Below are 20,130 nucleotides of genomic sequence, written 5' to 3'. Positions count from 1 at the left end.
GTCAATTGGCAGAGCTCAATGCATCTAGACTTAGAGGGGCAATCCGTGAAACACCATTCTGTATTATTAGTGGTGATCAGCTGTGAGGAATTTTTTTTTGTGCTTGCCATCATCTGCTTTATGCAGAAGGATAATAGGTTAGGACATCAGCTATTTGTAAAGTTGGTTGTTTTTTTTTAGCTCTGTGCATTTTATAGGGTAAATTCACTGACCCTACACTCAAATGAAGCATTTGTCAGGGAATCAGTGCTGCAGCCCTATTGCTTACCCATGTTTCCTTCATGCAAAAGCTTAATAAACAATATGCCTTAAAAAAATGCAGCTTAATGGAAATAGAAAAGCGAAATTTCACTGTGAAAAAGGGATTTTTGGCATTCAGTGTATGTTATAGGTAAGTTTAGACAGGTTGTACACAGAGCTGAACCCTCAGGCTCACATCAATTTGCTAAGCCAAGGAAATGGACAACAGACTTGATGCCTGAAAACAGTGGCCACAGATGTCCCTACCTGACCTTGCTAACCTGCAGCTAATACCCTCATCAATGCAGAGGCTGAGTGCAGCATGGGTGCCAATTGACCACAGGAGATGGGAAGCAGTCAGGGAAGTGATCGCCAATGTTTTGCCTATCTGTCAGCTCAGAGGACTGCCCACAATATAAGCAGCTTGGATAAAAACAGAAAATGGACACATCTTTTGTTTCTTTACTCATTACCACTCCCTTTAGATTTTGTACCAGAGAACCTTTTGTCATTTCTTCTCTCCTGCCCTCCATTCTATCACAGACCTTCACTTTAGTTCTTCCCTCCCTCTGCCCTTTTCACTTGCTCAAAATCTATTACATTTCTATCTTCCTAAGGTTCTGTTGAAGGCTCATTGACCTGAAACGTTAACTCTGTTTCTCTCTGCACAGATGCTGCCTGACCTGCTGAGTATTTGAAGCATTTTTTGTTTTTATTTCAGATTTCCAGCATCCACAGTACTTTTCTTTTATAAACATCTGGAACATGGTTAATCCAACAAATCCAATGTCCTAACGAATGAGGCAAACAATGAAAAAAATCTCCTTACCCAAAAAAATGACCCAGCCTATGGAATCATTTCATATGTTGAAGGTCACAGCGGTGTCAGTGTTCAAGAATGTAAGACCTTTGTTCAGTGTCAGCATCAAGTACCCCAGTTCAGAAATGTTGCAGCAGGTTGCGATACTCTATTCCAAGCAAGAGCCCCAACCTCAGAACAGAACTCCTTTCTGCAGCACTGGGACCTCTCTATATTCCATGGAGGCTATTTTCACCTTGGATGGTAAATTGGAAAAATCTGTCCATTATAGAGCCCGCCCGATGTTTTATTCCCAGTAGATGGATTCTATAACAAATATCACATCTGCTTTGTCGATTTAAATCTCAAGCAGCGAAGGTGAAAATGATCCCCTATTACCCATATCTTTACAGTCTCTTTGACGTGCCAATTTAATGCCAACTTGTGGATAGTTCAATGTTGCGGGTACACTGGGAGTTGACCTGAGACTGGGCCAAACTTGTTTCATGTGGGTCTCTACAGTTGACAAAGAAGGCTTTCATTGAGTCAGTCTAGATTAAATTCAACTCGATTGCAAAGGGAAATATACACCGCATCATTCTTCCATTCCCTGGTATTAAACATTTTAAAATTAAACTACTACGAAGAATTTGATTAGAGGAAATATCACTTACTTTTCTCCATTTCTCTTTTTTTTAAACTTTAAAAAAAAATTGTTAGTAATATCATTGGAGAACTGGTCAGCAGGAGGAGGTGACTCTGAGAGTCAGTGTGAGAGAACATGCACACATTAATTAAGCTCCCTTTATGCTATGAGGCCCATTTATTTTTAAAGCTATTGTTTAAACCTGTATTATTCAGAAAGGATGTTGTGCCAAGAGTCATAACCTCTGCTCTAATTTTTTTTCAGACAGTAGGTGCTGGTAACGGTTCCACTGTTGCCACTTGCAGATCTGCTGGACCCATTCTTTTTTCTTTACTTGTCGCATTGCCACCCCTTGTAGCCTTGTATCATCATCTCTTTTATCATTTCATCTCTCCTGCCTTCCACCCGGTCATAGACCTTTCCTTTTGTTCTTTCCTCCCTGTCCCTGCTTTCCCTGCCTCTGAAATTGTTTGAAACTTGTTACATGTCTAATTTCTGCCAACTCTCAGAAAATGTCATCAACCCGAAACATTAACTTTATTTCTCTCTCTCTATAGATGCTGCCAGAACTGCTGAGTATTTCCAGCACTTTCTGTTTTTATTTCAGATTTCCGGCATTCACAGTATTTTACTTTTGTTTTATGTTAAACCAAGAGCCCGTCTGTCTGTTCAGGTGTCCGTAACAGATCCCATGACACTTTATTTCAAAGAACATGGAGTTCTCTCAGTGTTCTAGTCAACAGTTAGCCCTCAACCAATGTCAATCAAAAGACATTAACAGGCCACTCATCTCATTGCTGTTTCTGGGACCTTGCTATGCACACATTGTCTTCCACATTTCCCTACAAAAATAACAGAAACTGCACTACAAAAGTAAGCTTTTGGCTGTAAAGCATTTTGGGACATCCTGTGGATGTGAAGGGTGTTATATAAACGTATCCCTTTTCTTTATTAAAAGGTGAATACAAAGTATAACATAAAATATCTTATAGAGCAATTCTTTTCAGGCAAGCGTTTGCAAGATTTTTTTTCTCAGGAACACAGTGTGATGAATTAAGTAAAGTTCAAGTGTACCATTGAGGAATGGTGCAAGAGACAGAAATGTCATACTAATGTCCAGATGAATGTTTGTTCTGTTCCCTGCTTATTCTGTGCCCAAATATTCAATCGCTATGCCCATACTTTGCAGAGTTCTCTCCCTGAGACGCTTGGCTGTAATGAAAGAGTATGAACATTTTTCGATGTTCCTTTACTTCAGTGTATGTTCCATTTTGTGTACAGTAATGGTGGTCGTTAAAATCCAAACCTACCATAGCATCTACGGGGACCCCTTAAAAGAAATACATGCAAACATGAGATGGGCACTTTGTCCAAACTAAAATCAATAGCTGATCAGTTCAAATATAAATCACTGAAATTCAGATCAGTGATGCATCAAATATCTCTTCAAAAGTCTACTAAAAACCTTCTCGTTTTCCATGTCTTTGGTTGGTCTTAAATCTCATTGTTCTATTCGGTGTCCACTGTTTTTCTGCTGAGTAAACTCATTGACATATTCCTTTTCTTCATGGGGCCCTACACAAAGTCAATTTGTTGTGATATCTAACAGGTGACATCATTGCACTAGAAGTGATATGACTCTCCTGGCTCATCCCCAGCTCCAAATATGCAAAAGATTTGCCAGATCCATCCTCAAGATGATGGCTCTTTAGAGTTGGTCGCAATTCATTTCATATTTTTCAGGTGCCAAGCCTTTCTCTTTAGCTTTCCCACACACAATAATATTTAAGTTCTCTTATTATCCTGTGTTTTCTAAACATGGTGTAGGCAGAATTCTGACTATCTGGTGATGATTACAAGGGAGTAATCTGATGAAAGATTCAAAAGAATCTTGACCTATGAATCTCCAGCTGATCTTCAAAGGTCGGTTTCTGCCTTGAAATCATTCAAATGCAGGGCGTCCAGCATTTTCACGTGAGCGGCCACATTTCAATTCTCACTCATGGGGCAAATTTGGGAAAGATGAGGTATTTCCCCCAATTCCCTGTGCAGACAGCTGCTCCTTTATAGCCTCTCCCCCCAACACCCGCCCCCACCCCTCCCAGCACATAGCTGTTCCCTTACACCCTCTCCCCCGCTCCAACGCATCCCCTCCTGGCAGACAGCTGCTCCCTGCTCCCTTACAGCCTCTCCATCCCCCCAGCACATCTCCCCACCCCCGACCCAGCAGACAGCTGCTCCCTCACGGCCTCTCCCTACCACACCCCTCCCACCCTCCCCGGCAGACAGCCACTCCCTGGCAGCCTCTTCCGCCCCCCCAGCCTCTCTCACCGCTGCCATTCCAGTGCTCAGGTCTCAGGCTGAGCACTGCCACTCACCTTCCCACTGCCCGCTGCTCTTCCAATCACAGACTGTTTCTCTCCTGTGTTTGCTGCTGATTGGCTCACTAGTGGGAGCAGCAAACATGGAAGAGAAACTGCATGTGATTGGGGGAGCAATTCCTGACAGACTCTGTCACTTTGACACTGGTTCGCAAGCTGGATAAAAACCTTCCGTGGGCTGGATTCTGGCCAGTATGTTGGACAACCCTGTTCCAAGGCATCTTTTATCACTTTTAAAATTTAATTATCCCTTCCTTTCCTGAAGATGTTGACATTTATGCTGGACACCTGTTCCATAGCCACCAATTATCTTTCTTTACCAAACCTCACTCCCATGCATGAGTCTGGACCAAGTGGTGGTTAACTAGTCAACCATAGGAGACAACACTTACTCTGTCCCTTTGCTGCACTCACATAACTACACTTACCTGTGGGATCCATTGGATGACAATCAGAAGCTGGAATTCAACCTGGCATTGACCCCCAACTGGCACAAAGATGCAAAAGTCATTCTGTCCTTATCACCACCCAAGGTGAGATCTGAAAACGTGACACTGGTGATTGAATATGGGGCTTTCTTAAGCTACAGGACTGGGGTTATGCAGAAGATAGTGTAATTACTATCTGAGCCATCAGAGGAAGAGAGCTACCCTGTTCTGGGTTTGTGCTGCTGGAACTGTCAGTGTCACTGAGTGTATGAGAATTACAGAACACACTCAACTTCAACATCCAAAACTCTGCTACCTGTATCCTATGTCACCGAATGCCCTTTTAAACTATCTCACTTCACTGGCACCATTGGCACGTTGATTTCAAAATCTTCATTTTCAGCTACATCTCCCTCCATTGCTTTTCTCCTCCCTATCTCTGTAACCTCCTCCAGTTCACACCCTCTCATGAACACCAACCTCCCCCTGATGCTCCTCTCACCCTCTCACTATCACTGTATCATCGTCCTCCTCGCACCCTCTCACTAGCATTGTATCATCCTCCTGCTCACACCCACTCACTATCACTGGCCATTGTAGTATTTGAAGAAGTTTTATAATTATAAATAAGACCTCTGGGCCACTGCAAACTGCTTGCCCAGTGTGCTCTAGCTTACAACAATGCTCCATTGAAAATGAACAATTATGCACCTGTGTAAATACGTTAGTATTTCTTTGTGAATTGAGTATTTCACAGTTTCAAAACAATTGAACAGTAGTTGACAAGCACTGGAGTGCAGTTAGCTCCAAATCCCAGGAACATTAAATGAAATGTGTGTGCTTCGATGACAATGTTAATTTGAAAGGTTTGCAAATGTCAGGATTGTACTAATCAGCAAGGAAAACAAGATCTGGCATAAAAGTTGCCTGATTTTGCCCTGTAATGCTTGAAAACCTTAAATTATTCAAATCAGAGCACAGTGCTTTCAAGGAGTGGACTCAACCAAGTCTTGTTTGAGAGGCGGTGGCATAGTGGTATTGTCACTGGGCTAGTATCCCAACGACACAGGGTAATGGTCTATGGACCTGGATTTGAATCCCACCAAGGCAAATAGCAAAATTTTAATCCAATAAAAAAAAAATCTGGAATTAAAAGTCTAATGATGACCATAAAACCATTGTCTATTGTCATAAAAACCCATTTGGTTCACTAATGTCCTTTAGGGAAGGAAATCTGCTGTCTTTACCTGGTCTGGCCTACATGTGAAACCAGACCCAGACCCACAGCAATGTGGTTAACTCTTAAATGCCCCCTGAACAAGGGCAATTAGGGATGGGCAAAAAATGCTGGCATAGCCAGCAATGCCCACATCCCATGAACGAATAGATTAAAATAAAAAGGATGCAGTCAGGTTAGCTGTGGACCCAAGCTTTGGAGATTTTGGGGTCATAAACTCTTAATTTATTTTGTTTGATACAAAATATAGAGAAAAGAATTGGGGAATTGTTCAAAAAAGAGGTTGCCGTTGTTGAAATAAGGGTTAGCCGGAAGGTTTGCATTATTAATCTCAATCCCTGCCCCGTAAAAGAAAGGTTTAATTATCTTGTAGCAATATTTGCGCATTTTCACACTAAAATTCAATACATCACTAAGATGGTTATTATTTTTTGGTGCTTGTCTGGATGAGGAATTTTAGTGATAAGGAATGGAATAGTTTCCATTTCAAGATCTAATGTTAGTGCTAAGCACCTCCAACCAGTACTATCATAGAATTATACAGCAACAGGGAAGGCATTCAACCCATCCTGCCTTTGATATCCAACTGGTTTCACTCTCACACTCACTTTCACCACAGCTCTGAAAATATTTTCTTTTCAATCCAACAGAGTGCCCCAACCCCCAATTTCAATTCCAATGTGACCTTTTTCAGTTTTGCACACTAGTTTTCCTTTTTGCCTCTCCAGGTATGACTACCAATTTAGTGCAAAGTTAAAAGCAATTTGTGTTGTAGACCATGCTCGCTAGATGAGACGATCAAACTCATTTTTGTAGGGCCTTTATATTCAGCAGTTAGAAAAGTCATAGTTGGATTCAAATACAGTCCCAGAAGTGAAAGGCATGTGTCTAATTCTATAATATCTGAAATTCTAGAAACTGCTTATCTGGTACATGGTGTCAAAGTTGCAGTTTCAATCAAACTGCCTGCATGAGATCATTACCTTGATCCATTGACCTGGCTAGGGTTGTATTCCATCTTGATGGCCACTCTGGTCGGAGGCTGTGCCAACCACTCTTGTTGAGGAACACGTGGGCTAATCTTTGAGGTCTGCCCATAGTCACTTGACGAAGAAGCTGTCATTTCTGTTTTCGCTAGGTGTGGTGTTCCGTAGGCACACTCAAATAAGGACTGGTCTTCACTGACTACTGATAATGCTTCCTGTGGGAAAGAAAGGCATGCAGGTCAAATCTGACAGTCTACTTTAGGACTTCAATCTGAGACGAAGCTGTTGAACTGTAATTTTCTTGCTTAGTTTACAAAGAATGCACTTAAAAAACATTAAGGCTGTTAGACTTTTCGAAGAATTAGCACTAATTTAACAATTTATAAAGGAAACTGAAAGCTGTTTCACTTCCATTAGTTAACTCCAATCATTGGTCAACTCAAATATTTTAATGCAAAAGGCCCAACTTTAAATTATCAGTATTACGTTGCATTTTCATTTTGAAGATTGGTGGTAATGATATAGTATGATATAGAATTAACATTTATAGAGTTCCTATGCTTCAGTAGGTATTTGTGCTAATATCAGTTTGAGTATGAAATTTAGACATCCTCGTAATAATCAATTTTTCAGCAATGTTGCTCCATTTCTAATCCCCTTTCGTCCCTATCACAGACTCTATGGGAGGAATTTCCCCCCCATCTGTGCGCTGCGCACTCCCTGCGCAGGCAGGGAGGGGAATCCCTCAGCCGAGAGTGCGCTCTTTCTCGCATGCGTGCGAAAGGGCACAATCATCTCCCTAAGGCTAAGTGCTGCCTCAGGGAGATCGGCACCAAATTTAAAAATGGTGAAGGGGCAAAAATAAAATTTCCCTGACATGAATTGGGACATGTTCATCACTCTTAATCAAACCTTTATTAAATTTTTTAAATCCCTCATCCCACCTGTGGATGAGGTTTCATGCTTTTTCTGAAGCCCGCCAGGACCTTAAGGTTGGACGGGCAGGTCCATTAATTATTTCAATTAGTTTTTAAATGGCCTCAATTGGCCATTGATAGGTCGGGCGGGCGCACAGCTGATTTGGCTGCACCTCCGCCAACCTGAAAATTGAAATGACGCCGTGAGTTCCGCCCGACCTCATCCCGCATCATTTTACGCATCGGCGAGCGGGCTCCGCCCTCCCGTTCACCAACCTACAGATCCTGGCCTATATGTCTACTCCAGGAGTTAAAGTAAGAGTTATGTGGCTGTAATCTCAATTAACATGCTCACTGATTTTTCTCCACTATCTCTGCTTCTCCCACAGATAGCTCAGTTGAGCTCAGAAACTTGCTATGTTTTAAATCAATGGAACCAACCTCCTATTATTCTTTTGCATTACATATATGTGGAGGGGAACATCGAGGAAGTCATTCTAGACTCTAGACCTCTTAGACAGCAGTTACAGCTTCACATTTGACATTGAACAGGGTCTGGTTTCCTGATGAAAGGTCACCGGCCTGAAACGTTAACTCTGTTTCTCTCTCCACCGATGCTGCCTGACCTGCTGAGTATTTCCAGCATTTTCTGTTTTTATTTCTGGTTTCCTTGTCACTCTTCCAGTCTTAAGAATAGTGCATGTTATGGACTAAGGGGATAGCTAAAGAGCAGGAGAAAGAAACATAAGAAAAAGCTTTTAATCTCCTTCTCCATCTCCCATAAACATGTGGGAAGGCCCATTGGAAAATATTAGCTATCCATATTAATTCAGGATTAGATATCCCTCAGGCTATCTAAGAATAATAGCAGTAACTTATCTGTGTGATTATTATACAAAATAATACGAAAGAAAATGGGAGTTCATTACCTTATCACCTGTCTCTGTAAATTTTATACTATATACATAGGTACTAACTTAATAAATTTGATTATACATTGAAGGATACATCACGAGATACTGCGTGGTAGCATTTTCAAAGCCAGACTTTCTCCGAGAAACTGTAGTATTTCACCAAAGAAATTATAAGATATACAGTAATTGTAAATATTGGTTGTATTGGTCATGAGAAGGGTTAATAAAAGAAGGGTCATCATAGGGATAAAGTGGGCCTGAGTATAGTACTGCCCACACAGTGATGTAAGAGAACACATGACCTGCACCTAGGAATCAGTCTAGTGTTGAACAGAGCTGTGTGTACAAGCAAGCATGGGGCCACCTTGAACCTTGAACCTTTCACTGCATGTACGTACGTAGTTCTTGCAGTTAACAAATACATACAGTTAACCTACTTAAGACTACCAGGACTTCATTTAGACCTAGCTAATGGTATCCAAACTCCTACAACAGAGAACAACCAAAATAATTGCATATGATTGATGTGATAATGATATTAAGCACAAACAATGTAATGGTACTTTTACAATCCAGGACTGTGTTTCAGGGCAAATTATATCACAACATCCTTGTGCTGTTAAAAAAAAAGCTTTCCAAGCATTCCCCAACAAAGGTTGAAAACCACTTGGAGTCGTTAACATGTGGTGCCCTAACAGGGAGAAGCTTGACTAATAATGGGCTTCTAGGATATTCTAAAAACAATTGACAGGTTCCACAGACCAACAGCAGTGAGGTTGGTGTTAAGGGAAGAGAGAATTGCACGTGATCCATGAAAGTCATGAACATTATGGTGGCACAGGATCTAGAGCACAATGACACAATGACTATAGAGCCTGAAGAATTAATTTACATTCATATGTGCTTGTAAAATCCCCAATGTTAATTGTGCCACCTTTGGTAGCCGTGCCTTCAGCTGCCAAGGTCCTTAGCTCTGGAATTCCTTCTCTACACCTCTCCACTCTCCAACTCTCTTTCCTCCTTTAAGACACTCCTTAAAATCTCCCTCTTTAACCATGCTTTTGGTCACTTGGCCTAATATCTCCTTATGTACTCAAGTCAAAATTTGTTTGATAACACTCTGTGATGTGCCTGGGGTGTTTTACAGTGATAATGGCGCTCTATAAATAAAATTTGCTGTTATAAATTACATTCTCATTCGGTATCAGCAGTCTACTAGATGAAATCATTACTGTATATTACTTTCTGTCCTAAAAGAGTGTGAAATATTACACCTAATTCCCACCTTGTTTTCAATAAGTAGGCCAGAATGGAAAATCTGTTATGGAACAAAATTTATCAAATTCAGCGGCAGACGGTGGCCAAGATCACTCAAGCTGCCAGTTCTTTCCATCAATGTTCCTGTTAACAATAAAACAGCAAGATCTCCCACTGTGAAGGAGAACAGACCAATACTATGAATCAAATTGTTTTGTATGGCTGTTCCTTATAGAGTTAGATTGCAGGACACTTAGGCTGGGAGAGAGAATAAGCTACTTACCTACTGCTTGGAAGTCAACATTCGTTTAAAACACAGTAACTTTATTTTCATGTGAATAAATGGAACGTAAGAATGCCATATTGAGTTGGCAAGCATGGCAGAATGATTTGTATGCCCAAAATGAGAACATGCAGGTCCCCAAGTAGTAGAACATAGGTCATAATGGAACATGTTCCCCAATCTGGCTTGGACCATCAGGAGGGATGTTGAGCAAAGGGCAAGTACTCCCTCAAAAGTAGGGAGTGAAAACTGGAGCGAGCCTTAGGCCAAGATCCTTTAAGAACTGCCCAGGACCAAGTTTATCAAGCCAAGCTCTTGGCCAAGAGGTTGCACACAGAATGTGGCGGCCAAAAGAGAGAGGAAAATATAAGATGATCACAATTTAGGACACAAAAGGTGCTTTGGGCCCTGACAACATGTAGCTGTGAATAACCTCATAATCAATGAACCAATATTTTGACATCAAAGGGAATGGATTTAACCCAGCTTCATATCTTCCATTGTCAACATAACTACAAGGTGGCTAAAAAAGGGACTTGCATTTATATAATACCTTTCATGACCACAGTACATCCCAAAGTACTTTACAGCCAATTAAGTATATTCGAAGTGCAATCACTGCTGTAATCTAGGAAATGTGGCAGTCATTTTGCACGCAGCAAGCTTCTATTAACTGCAACGTGATAATGACCAGACAATCTGTTTTTCCAATGTTGACTGAGAGATAAAAATTGGCTAGGATATCAGAGATAACTCCGCTGGTCTTCTTCAAAATAGTGCCATAGGACCTTTGATGTCTACCTGCAAAGGCAGATGGGGCCTCAGTTTAAAGTCTCATCCATAAGAGGCAGTGCCGCAGTCTGACAGTGCAGCACTTCCTCAGTTCTGCATTGGAGTGTCAGCCTTGATTTTTTACGCTTAATTCCTGGAGTGGGTCTTCTGATTCAAAGGCAAGAATGATACCCATTGCGCCATAGTCAATGTACCACGTTCAGAGCAATATTTTGTACTGCAATGCTTAAATGTTAGTTATCCCTGATCCTGAAACAATTTTGTCTTACAACACTATCAATGTACAGACAAACTCAAGTCTTCCATACCTAAGCTCATGGACATGCAATTCTTTATTTATCATGGAGACTGGCCTTTATGCTGCTATATAATTTTATAAGATCTAATTTATGATGTAGATAAGACCGTAAGACCATAAGACGTAGGAGCAGAAGTAGGCCATTCAGCCCATCGAGTCTGCTCTGCCATTCATTGAGATCATGGCTGATCTGATAATCCTCAACTCCACTTTCCTGCCTTTTCCCCATAACCTTTGATTCCCCTACTGAGTGAAAATCTGCCTATCCCAGCCTTGAATATACTTAACGACCCAGCCTCTACGGTAAAGAATTCCACAGATTAACTACCTTCTGAGAGAAGAAGTTCCTCCTCATCTCTGTTTTAAAGAGCTTTGAAGAGTTCTCAAACTCTCAAAGCGCATTTATGTTAAAAAAAAATCAAACTTAAAATGACATTTGAGTTTTATTTCCTTTGTAGCGTATGGAATAGACTCCCTGATAAAATAACTTATGTTTTGTCTATTGAAAACATTTACATACATAAAGCATGGAATAAGTAAGGCTGGACCATCAGGCCTGTGTCTCCCAATCTGCCACATCGTGCACTCCACCTGCAATAATTTAATCTTTGAGGAATCCTTCAACATGAATATTCACTGCCCAATTGCAATCAGGTAAAACTGCAAATTATTTATCCAACATCTTCACAATTGAACACTGCCTGGCTTCCTTACAAAGATAACAATCCCCATCCAATCGAGACTCCAGGAGTATAGGCTCTATCATCTTGCATTTCAGTCAATAATTATTATAACCTTCAATTCTGTTCTCAAGCAGATGTTCATCCAATTCCAAAAGCGTAAATCAGCACATCAACTGCTATTATTTGGGATGCTATCCTATAAATTATGCTACTCTTTAGTCTTGCTTGATGTTATTAACCTACATCGGCTTGTTCTGTTAATGCAGTGACAGTCAAAATGCTGTACATCTAAGTCACCTATGTCTGCCAGCATTTTAAAAGACTGGGATATGTTCCTCGTCAAACTTTTCCTTTCCAATAAAAACAATTAGCCTTAGGATTCACTCCTCATAGTCCTCCTTCATCATTCTTCTCTAAATTGTCTTCAATTACTTATTGAATATAAAGTACTGAAATCTGCACTCAATGTTCTATTTATGATCTCATCATTGCTCTACTTAAGCTTCAGGTAACTAGTTTTGATTATAGTTAAATGCTGACTGGATGCAATTGATCAGTTTTGTTGGTAAGCTTCAAATTGATTGGAAACATTCAATTAATGATCAATGGTCAGACCCTAATCTTTAGATTTCGGGAAGGCAGGGTGCCTATTATTCCAAATACAAGAGCTGCAATAAAAACAGACAATGCTAGAAATATTATTCCATTGTGTTGAACTTGGCTCTTGAAGTTTGTGTACATTCCAATTGTTACTTCTTGATTAAGGAAGACCCACTGACCCCACAACCCCCAAATGTCACATGATGTCCTCCTTGAGGGTGAGGCACATATGTTAGAAAAACTGTTTGTGACATTATCCATGGGAGCAGTGCCAGCTGATGATGGGCTCTGGTGGCAGTGAGATTCACTTGCTATCGTTCTGCAATTGATAACTTGAATAGAGGGAGGACAAGCTGATATGGACACATCATTGGTAAAATTTTCGAACCACCTTATTACCAGTGCTGCTTGTTTACAAAAAGTGTCACCCCATCATTCACAATCAATGAAGTCCTCATAACTTTCAGTTGGTGTAAATGTGATTTGCCCACCATATGCCACTTACAGGAACCAAAACTACTGCCACTAAAAAAAGATTGAAATGGACAAACAAAAATCCCTCGAAGAGAATCCATGCACAGTCATTGGCATTTTGCATAGAAAAAGCATACTGTGAGTATTCTTTATTGATTCTTTGCTGTAGCCTTCTACTTTCACAATGATTGCCTACATAAGAACAGCAGAAGTGTATTGTTAACACTAAAGTAGCACCATAGTGGTATTGTCACTGGACTAGTGTTCCAGAAGACCTAGGGTAATGCTTTGCGGACCCACGTTCAAATCCCACCACGGCAGATTAAATTTGAATTCAATAAAAATCTGGAAATAAAAGTCTGATGCTGACCATAAAACCACTGCTGATTGTCATAAGAACCCATCTGGTTCACTAGTGTCCTTTAAGAAAGGAAATCTGCTGTCCTTACCTAGTCTGGCCTACATGTGACTCCAGACCCACAGCAATGTGGATGACTCTTAAATGCCCTCTAAGCAAGGGTAATTAAGGATGGACAATAAATGCTGGCCTAGGCAGTGATGCCCATATCCCATGAATGAATTAAAAAAACAGATGAAAAGCAAACACCAAAGATAAAAATTGTCTATTATAAAAATCCAGCTGGATTAGTTGTACCTGCACTGCATGGTTGGATTATTGACATGGAATTTACTTGAAAGTACATGTTAAACTACTTAGAGAACTGAAGTTTCTCTCTGCAATTAACAGGCTGAAAGTGATAATTGACAATAATGGAAATTAGTTAAAGCTATTTGCCCATTTTAAACAATTGCCCAATTTAAGTGGAAAACGTGTTATTGAGGTGGAAATGACTTTTCAAAGTATTCTCCTTTCTGAGGCAAAGGCATGCATTGTGCAAGATTATTTCACAAAGAGACACTCCTGCAATATGTCATGTAAACACTTACAAGAAAATGTGTGTGGAAATCAAGACTCAACTTATAGAGTCTCCTACTCTTTCTTCCTCTGAGCTCAAAACTATGAAAAGCTTTCCCTCCCTAACTCTTAATTTTCTTTTACAAACCTCAGGCTTTCAGAAACCAAGCTTTGTGACACTAAAGCACAACATAATTTGCCTTTCAATCTATTATTTTCAGCCTGGTTTGTGTCCTTCACCGAGTTTCTCAATTTAAAAGAAAGGGAGAATTTTCTTCGGATTATTATAGATCTTTATCATCAGAATTCTTCCTGCTATGCTTCATATCTTATCTGAACCCTGGGCAAGGGTATTAACAAATGTTAACAGCAACTTAAATTTATTAAACACATCTAGCGTAAAGAAAACACTTCATAAATAGGCATAAGGACAACGACAGTCAGCCAGAAAGGGAATGATTAGAAGGAATGACGAGTAATTTGGTTCAAAAGGAGGTTTGAAAGTGGAGAGATGGCCAGAGAGACAGAGAGACATCAAGAGAGGAAATTCTAGACAGGAAGAGCAATCAGCCAAAAGCTTTATCACATCATCCATTTAAACACACCATTCTGTTCCAATATAAAATTTATGACAAGCAGGTTGTATTATTTATTCTTTCTGTCAAACCATGTTGATTCAAGGTAGGTTTAGTATCATAACTTCTGTGATACGCCTTTTTCTTCTTATGTGATGGAAATACTTCAGTCTCAAAGGCATCTATAGCACATGGATCAAAACTGTGTAGGTAACAGGTTCAACAGCTGAATGGCCTATTCCTATTCCTAAGTTCCAGGAGCCAAAAAAAGCTGCTTTTGGACAGTGTATTATCACATCTTCAAGGTATCTTTGGAAGTATGGTCACAGTCCCTCTGTGGGCAAACATGTCAGCCAAATTACACACAACGTGACTCCATGAACTCAGTGTTGGTTCAGCTCATCCATAAAAGGCAGTTACAGGAACCTCCCCCTGCATGTGCTGCATGTGGGCAAGATGACACAAGAAGTAGACATGGTAAAATCCAACATCTCTGGAACTGTGGGACTGGTGTTGGTTTCCACTCTCCCCCAAGTCCTGAAGGTGAGGGGCAAGAAGCTCTTTGCCAAGGTGCCAGTGTGAAGGAAGAATCCCCTATGAGCAAGCTATAAATGTCAAAACAATTCACCAACTCTCCACCTGCTTTTCCCTTTTTAGTTCCTTCCTTTTTCCTTCTCAAGTATACTGCTAGAAGGTCACGGAGAGGTGAATTTGGAAACAAAGGCAGACTCTGATCAGCCTGCCCTACAGATTTCAGTAAGTGTTGTTTCATATCAGCTTGAGTACGTAAGAGGGGTATCACCTGCACAGTTTCTGACCATGCTTCAGTTAACCAGTGGTCTCAAGTATTCAGCAAAATACAAATTAGATGTCGTCAAGCAAGGGTTAAACTGGTTAAAGCTGTTTACATTTTTATAAACTTTCATCAATGCTGGGCTAGAAGGAAGCCAGGAATGACCTTAAAAGAACAACAATAGTACAGTGGATTCCAAGCAACTATATTATCCATTCCTTGCCTGAAAATTTTGTCACAGGTTTTGCAATAAGCACTCGCAGGGAGTCTGGAAATGAGGCATATTTGGAGGACCTTAAATTGTATTATGTGTGTGTATACACAAGAATTAACACCACAATCCATGTTGATAGAGAGAGCAGGCGAGAGAATCAGGACTACATATTGTAACCCTCTCTATGAACTATACCTCAGGCAAATACAGTTTCCTACTGAGACCATGAAATTAACTCTATAAAATGTGTTCATGGGTATAACAGAGTTTAAGACCTTGGTCGGGTACTTAAACAATTTGATCAACTCTCTCATGATTTGTAACCAGATCAGAATATTTAAAAAAAAATAAAGCCTTCCATGTACTGATAGTGTCAGTTATTGTTCAATAGATTATCTACACAGCAGTGTTAAATACTGACATTTCATTGCCAAAGATGATGTGGCAGTTTTTTACAATACACATCAAAGAAGCAGGAGGCTAGAATAGTTCTAATCGGCAGTTGATGATCGTTAGTAATTGGCCACATTTTGAAACACAAGTAATTTAATATACATTTTGGGAGAAGGTAAAATGTCAATGGATGGGATTTTCCATGCCCATTGGAGTTGGGCGTGTTCGGCGGTGTGAGCGGATAATGGGGCGAGAAAGCCAAAAATCGGTTACACGACGTCGTGAAACTAGTTTGTGATCGTCCGCTCCGCATGCCGATGGCGGGCTGCATTCCCCACCATTGGATGTCAGGAACCTCAATGTAATACATTAGCATATTATTGTAAAGCCAGCGCCCCGGACTCAGCCCCCCACTGGATCGTCCACCCACTTCGGCGGGAAAACACACCAATGTGTTTTCACAGCAGCATATATAAGACGTGCACTTGGCGGACTGCTCTTCGCTATCAGCGCGAACTGGGCACAATATTGGACCGGCCTTAATTGGGCCACGTGTGGGAGACAGTGGTGCACCCAGGGCCCCTAACCAGATATTGGTTTGCCTTGTTAGGCCTGATACTGTCAGAATTATCAGAACTATGTGCAGCCTAACCAGCGTTGCTTAAAAAGCCCTCAGTAGGCAGCCACCATAAAAGCTTTCTAAAATTATGAGTATGTAGCTGGGAGGTGTCAGCTCCACATTGAAACTCTGGGTTGCTGACAGCCACCACTTATGTGCCTCCTCATTGACCTTGGGTTCTCTTAGTGCACCACTCCCACCCTCCACACTTCTGGCGCACTACCCACCGCCCCCCCCCACCCCACCCCAAACCAACACCTGTGATGAATGAGTAGGGTTGCCAACTGTGCTTAAATGTATTCCCGAAGGTTTGATCACCTGACTTGCCCCCACGTTCCAGCCATTAGTCAGCCAACACATCCATCCTTATGACGTACTGCCTTCCTATGCCAATTGGAAAGCAAAAAGACTCATTACCGAATTGGATGATGCTTGACTATCAGCCAAGCAGTCTTTTCCCCCCATTTCCAGTATTCTAACATCTGGTAAAGAGAAATGTTCAAAAATTGACAAAAAAAAACTACAATTTTTTCAATGCCCTGATGATTTTTCTCCGGGGTTGCACACAGCAGTGTCCTGGAGATTGTTGTTCAATTCCTGGAGACTCTGAGTGAATCCTGGAGGGTTGGAAACCTTAAGGATGAGCAGCCTCCAGGGCCCACAGTTCATTGGTAATAAACAAATTTGCCATGGTCCTGACCCTGGTTTCATCATATCCTCTTCAAAATTATTCAGGAGCTAAAAATTGTGCAACTTCTTACCTCCTCTAACCCAGCCACAAACTACAGACTTTAAAACCCACAAAGTCGGTTTCCCTTGTCTTCCACTTGTTCCAACCTTGCGGGTATTGCACATCATTGGCTCTGCAGCTCTTGAGCAATATTGAGTTTGATCTTTTACCTTGGGCTTGTTTTACAATCTCTAACTTCTTGCTGGACAACAGTCTATTTCCCATTATGGGTGAGATTGAGGTGTTTCGTCGAACTGCTTGGTGTGCTAAATGTGTGGAATAGCCCTTTTCCACTGCTGTGGTCTTGCATGGATAAAACAAGCAAGACTGTAAAAACTGTATATATTTGCAAATCACATTTTAATTTTGAAAAACTTAATGTTAAGAATAAGTAAGCTTATTATTTAAAATGTATCTTTGTGTGGAGGGTTGTGCTGCTAGGTTTGAAAGATGAGGAAAACATTCCTATTTAAGCAGCTCAGGAATGTAACCATTAATTTGAACACAAACTAATTATTTGTAAAATGGTCACCTACAACATGGCATTGGAGATTACACAAGAGGATGAAAATGACTAATTCTCTGACTAGTTGTCTGCTTTTTTACACTGTTGATGAGTTTTAATCCACAAAGATATCCCTCTTGGGCTAAAATAAAAGCAAAATACTGTGGATGCTGGAGACCTTAAATGAAAACAGAAAGTGCTGGAAAAACTCAGCAGGTCTGGCAGCATCTGTGAAAAGAGAAACAGAGTTAACGTTTTGAGTCCAATGTGACTCTATTTCGGAACTGAAGGGTGGAAGAAATGGGATGGGTTTTATGCTGTTGAAAAAGGGGGAAGGGCCAGGTGGAACACAAGGGAAAGTCAGGGATGGGTTAGAGGGCAGGGGAGATTAAATACCAAAGATGTCATGGAGCAAAAGGCAAAGGGAGTAATGGTTGTATTAAAGAAACAAAGCATAGGTCCAGAGTAGGTGTTAATAGCAGAATTAAAGGTCAGCTCAGTCTGAAACTAAAAGCAAAATGCAAATGGGTACTTGACAAAATCAAAATAGAGGACAGAGTTCATGGTCTCAATGTTGAGTTCAGAAGGCTGTAAAGTGCCTAACCAAACCTAGAGACCAAATGCAGACTGGACAACTGATTTGCAGAACACCTCCACTCAGTCTGCAAGCATGACCCCAACCTTCCAGTCCTTTGCCATTTCAATTCACCATCTTGCTTTCATGTCCGCATTTCTGTCCTCAGTCTGCTACAATGTTCCAGTGAAGCAAGCTTGAGGAAAAGCACCTCATCTTCTGATTAGGCATTTTACAGCCTTCTGGACTCAACATCGAGGCCTGAATTTTTACCCACAAGGAAAGGCTCTTCATCTGTGCAAAAATGCCAGCAGAGGCCCTAATCCAGAAGTCCTGCCCCACAAACCCGGCCTCTACCATTTTCGCAGGGGAGGTGAGGTTCTAAATAGCATATCTGTAGTTCCCAGAGGCAGCTATCCAAAAGAATTATCAGCTATCTGCAGGCATGTGTGATTTTGGTGATGTAGGTATGAGAAATTGAGAGTGTGCAGATTAGACCTGTCAAGAGCAGGTCTGAACCTTGTGAACTCATTTGGATACCCAAGGACCCTTTTGGAGAGATAAGGTATCCCTTTGGATATGGTCCCAGGACACCTTTGGGAGAGGTAAGGCCCCCTTTTGGATAGGAAAGTTACCCTTTGGCAAAGGTCAGGTGCCCTTTGGTGTTGTTAAAATTAGACATGAATGTGGGTAAAAAGTGCATAAACTCAATTGAACTCTCAAAGCCATCAATGAACTGTCAAGCTGGCAAAGAACTGCCAAAACTCATTGGAACTGTCAAAGTTTTCAAGGGATTTAAAGCTGCTGGTCTTTAAATTTGAAAAAAAAAGTGGTGTTTAAAAAAAATCAATCCTAGCCGCTTCACTCTGTCCATTGACATTAGCCTGAGTATTATCACTATAGGATTTGTGCTGCATGACTGATTTTACAACTTAACATTATAACAATGGGGTGCCTGTCAAGTGAGCAGTTTGACTGACAGCTCAAAGTAGTTATAGAATAGGGATGTTTGTTTTCATAAGAGATTAGTTGAAGAAATTTCATTGTATTGGATTTTTTATCAGATTTTTTAAAAATAGTGACATCAATAGAAATGTAACTTTGTTTTATGTCAGCATGGCTACTGAGGTTTGCCCATGGTTGATATTAGGTGAGTTGACATGGAGGGAATTAATGTCAAAGTGTGGTGGGGGCATGGATTGGCATGAACTGGCACTAAGTTGGCATTTGGGCTATGAAAGGCCATAGGGATGAGTGGGGCCATGGTTTGGCATAGGGGCACAGGGTGGGTAGAGGATATAGCATGGCATGGGGATATGAGTATCCATGGGGTCTAGGCAGAGTGGCATGGGTTGGCATGGAGGATATAAGAGATTGTGGGTAGAGATGCAGAGCATGGCATAGAGGGTATGAGGGGCATAGGGGATAGGAGAATGAGGTGGCATGGGTTGGCATGGATGGGGCATGGGGAGTGTGTAGGGAGGATTTGGGGGGCAGGACTTATGGATTAGGGCCTCTGCTGACATTTTTGCACAGATGGAGAGCCTTTCCTTGTGGGTAAAAATTCAGGCCTCGATGTTGAGTCCAGAAGGCTGTAAAATGCCTAATCAGAAGATGAGGTGCTGTTCCTCAAGCTTGTTTTGAGCTTCACTGGAACATTGTAGCAGACTTAGGACAGAAATGCGGGCATGAAAGGAAGATGGTGAATTGAAATGGCAAGGGGCTAGAAGGTTGGGGTCATGCTTGCAGACTGAGTGGAGGTGTTCTGCAAATCAGTTGTCCAGTCTGCATTTGGTCTCTAGGTTTGGTTAGGCACTTTGCAGCCTTCTGGACTCAACATTGAGTTCAACAACTTCAGACCATGAACTCTGTCCTC

General features: G+C 41.1%; 1 protein-coding gene across 5 annotated transcripts in view; it reads right to left on the bottom strand.

The window, feature by feature from the left end:
* erg (ETS transcription factor ERG) overlaps positions 1-20,130 on the bottom strand; it is a 276,979-nt gene that overhangs the window by 90,183 nt on the left and 166,666 nt on the right. For all 5 annotated transcript variants that reach the window (XM_078560286.1, XM_078560285.1, XM_078560287.1 and 2 more), the window contains one exon: positions 6,715-6,932. In XM_078560286.1, the coding sequence (XP_078416412.1) occupies positions 6,715-6,932 (218 nt within the window). The remainder of the gene's footprint in view (positions 1-6,714; positions 6,933-20,130) is intronic.

The sequence above is a fragment of the Cetorhinus maximus genome, chromosome 16 (genome assembly GCF_964194155.1).
Source record: "Cetorhinus maximus chromosome 16, sCetMax3.hap1.1, whole genome shotgun sequence".
Classification (NCBI taxonomy): domain Eukaryota; kingdom Metazoa; phylum Chordata; class Chondrichthyes; order Lamniformes; family Cetorhinidae; genus Cetorhinus; species Cetorhinus maximus.
The sequence above is the reverse complement of the archived record's forward strand: the minus strand, read 5'-3'. Positions and strand labels throughout refer to the sequence as shown.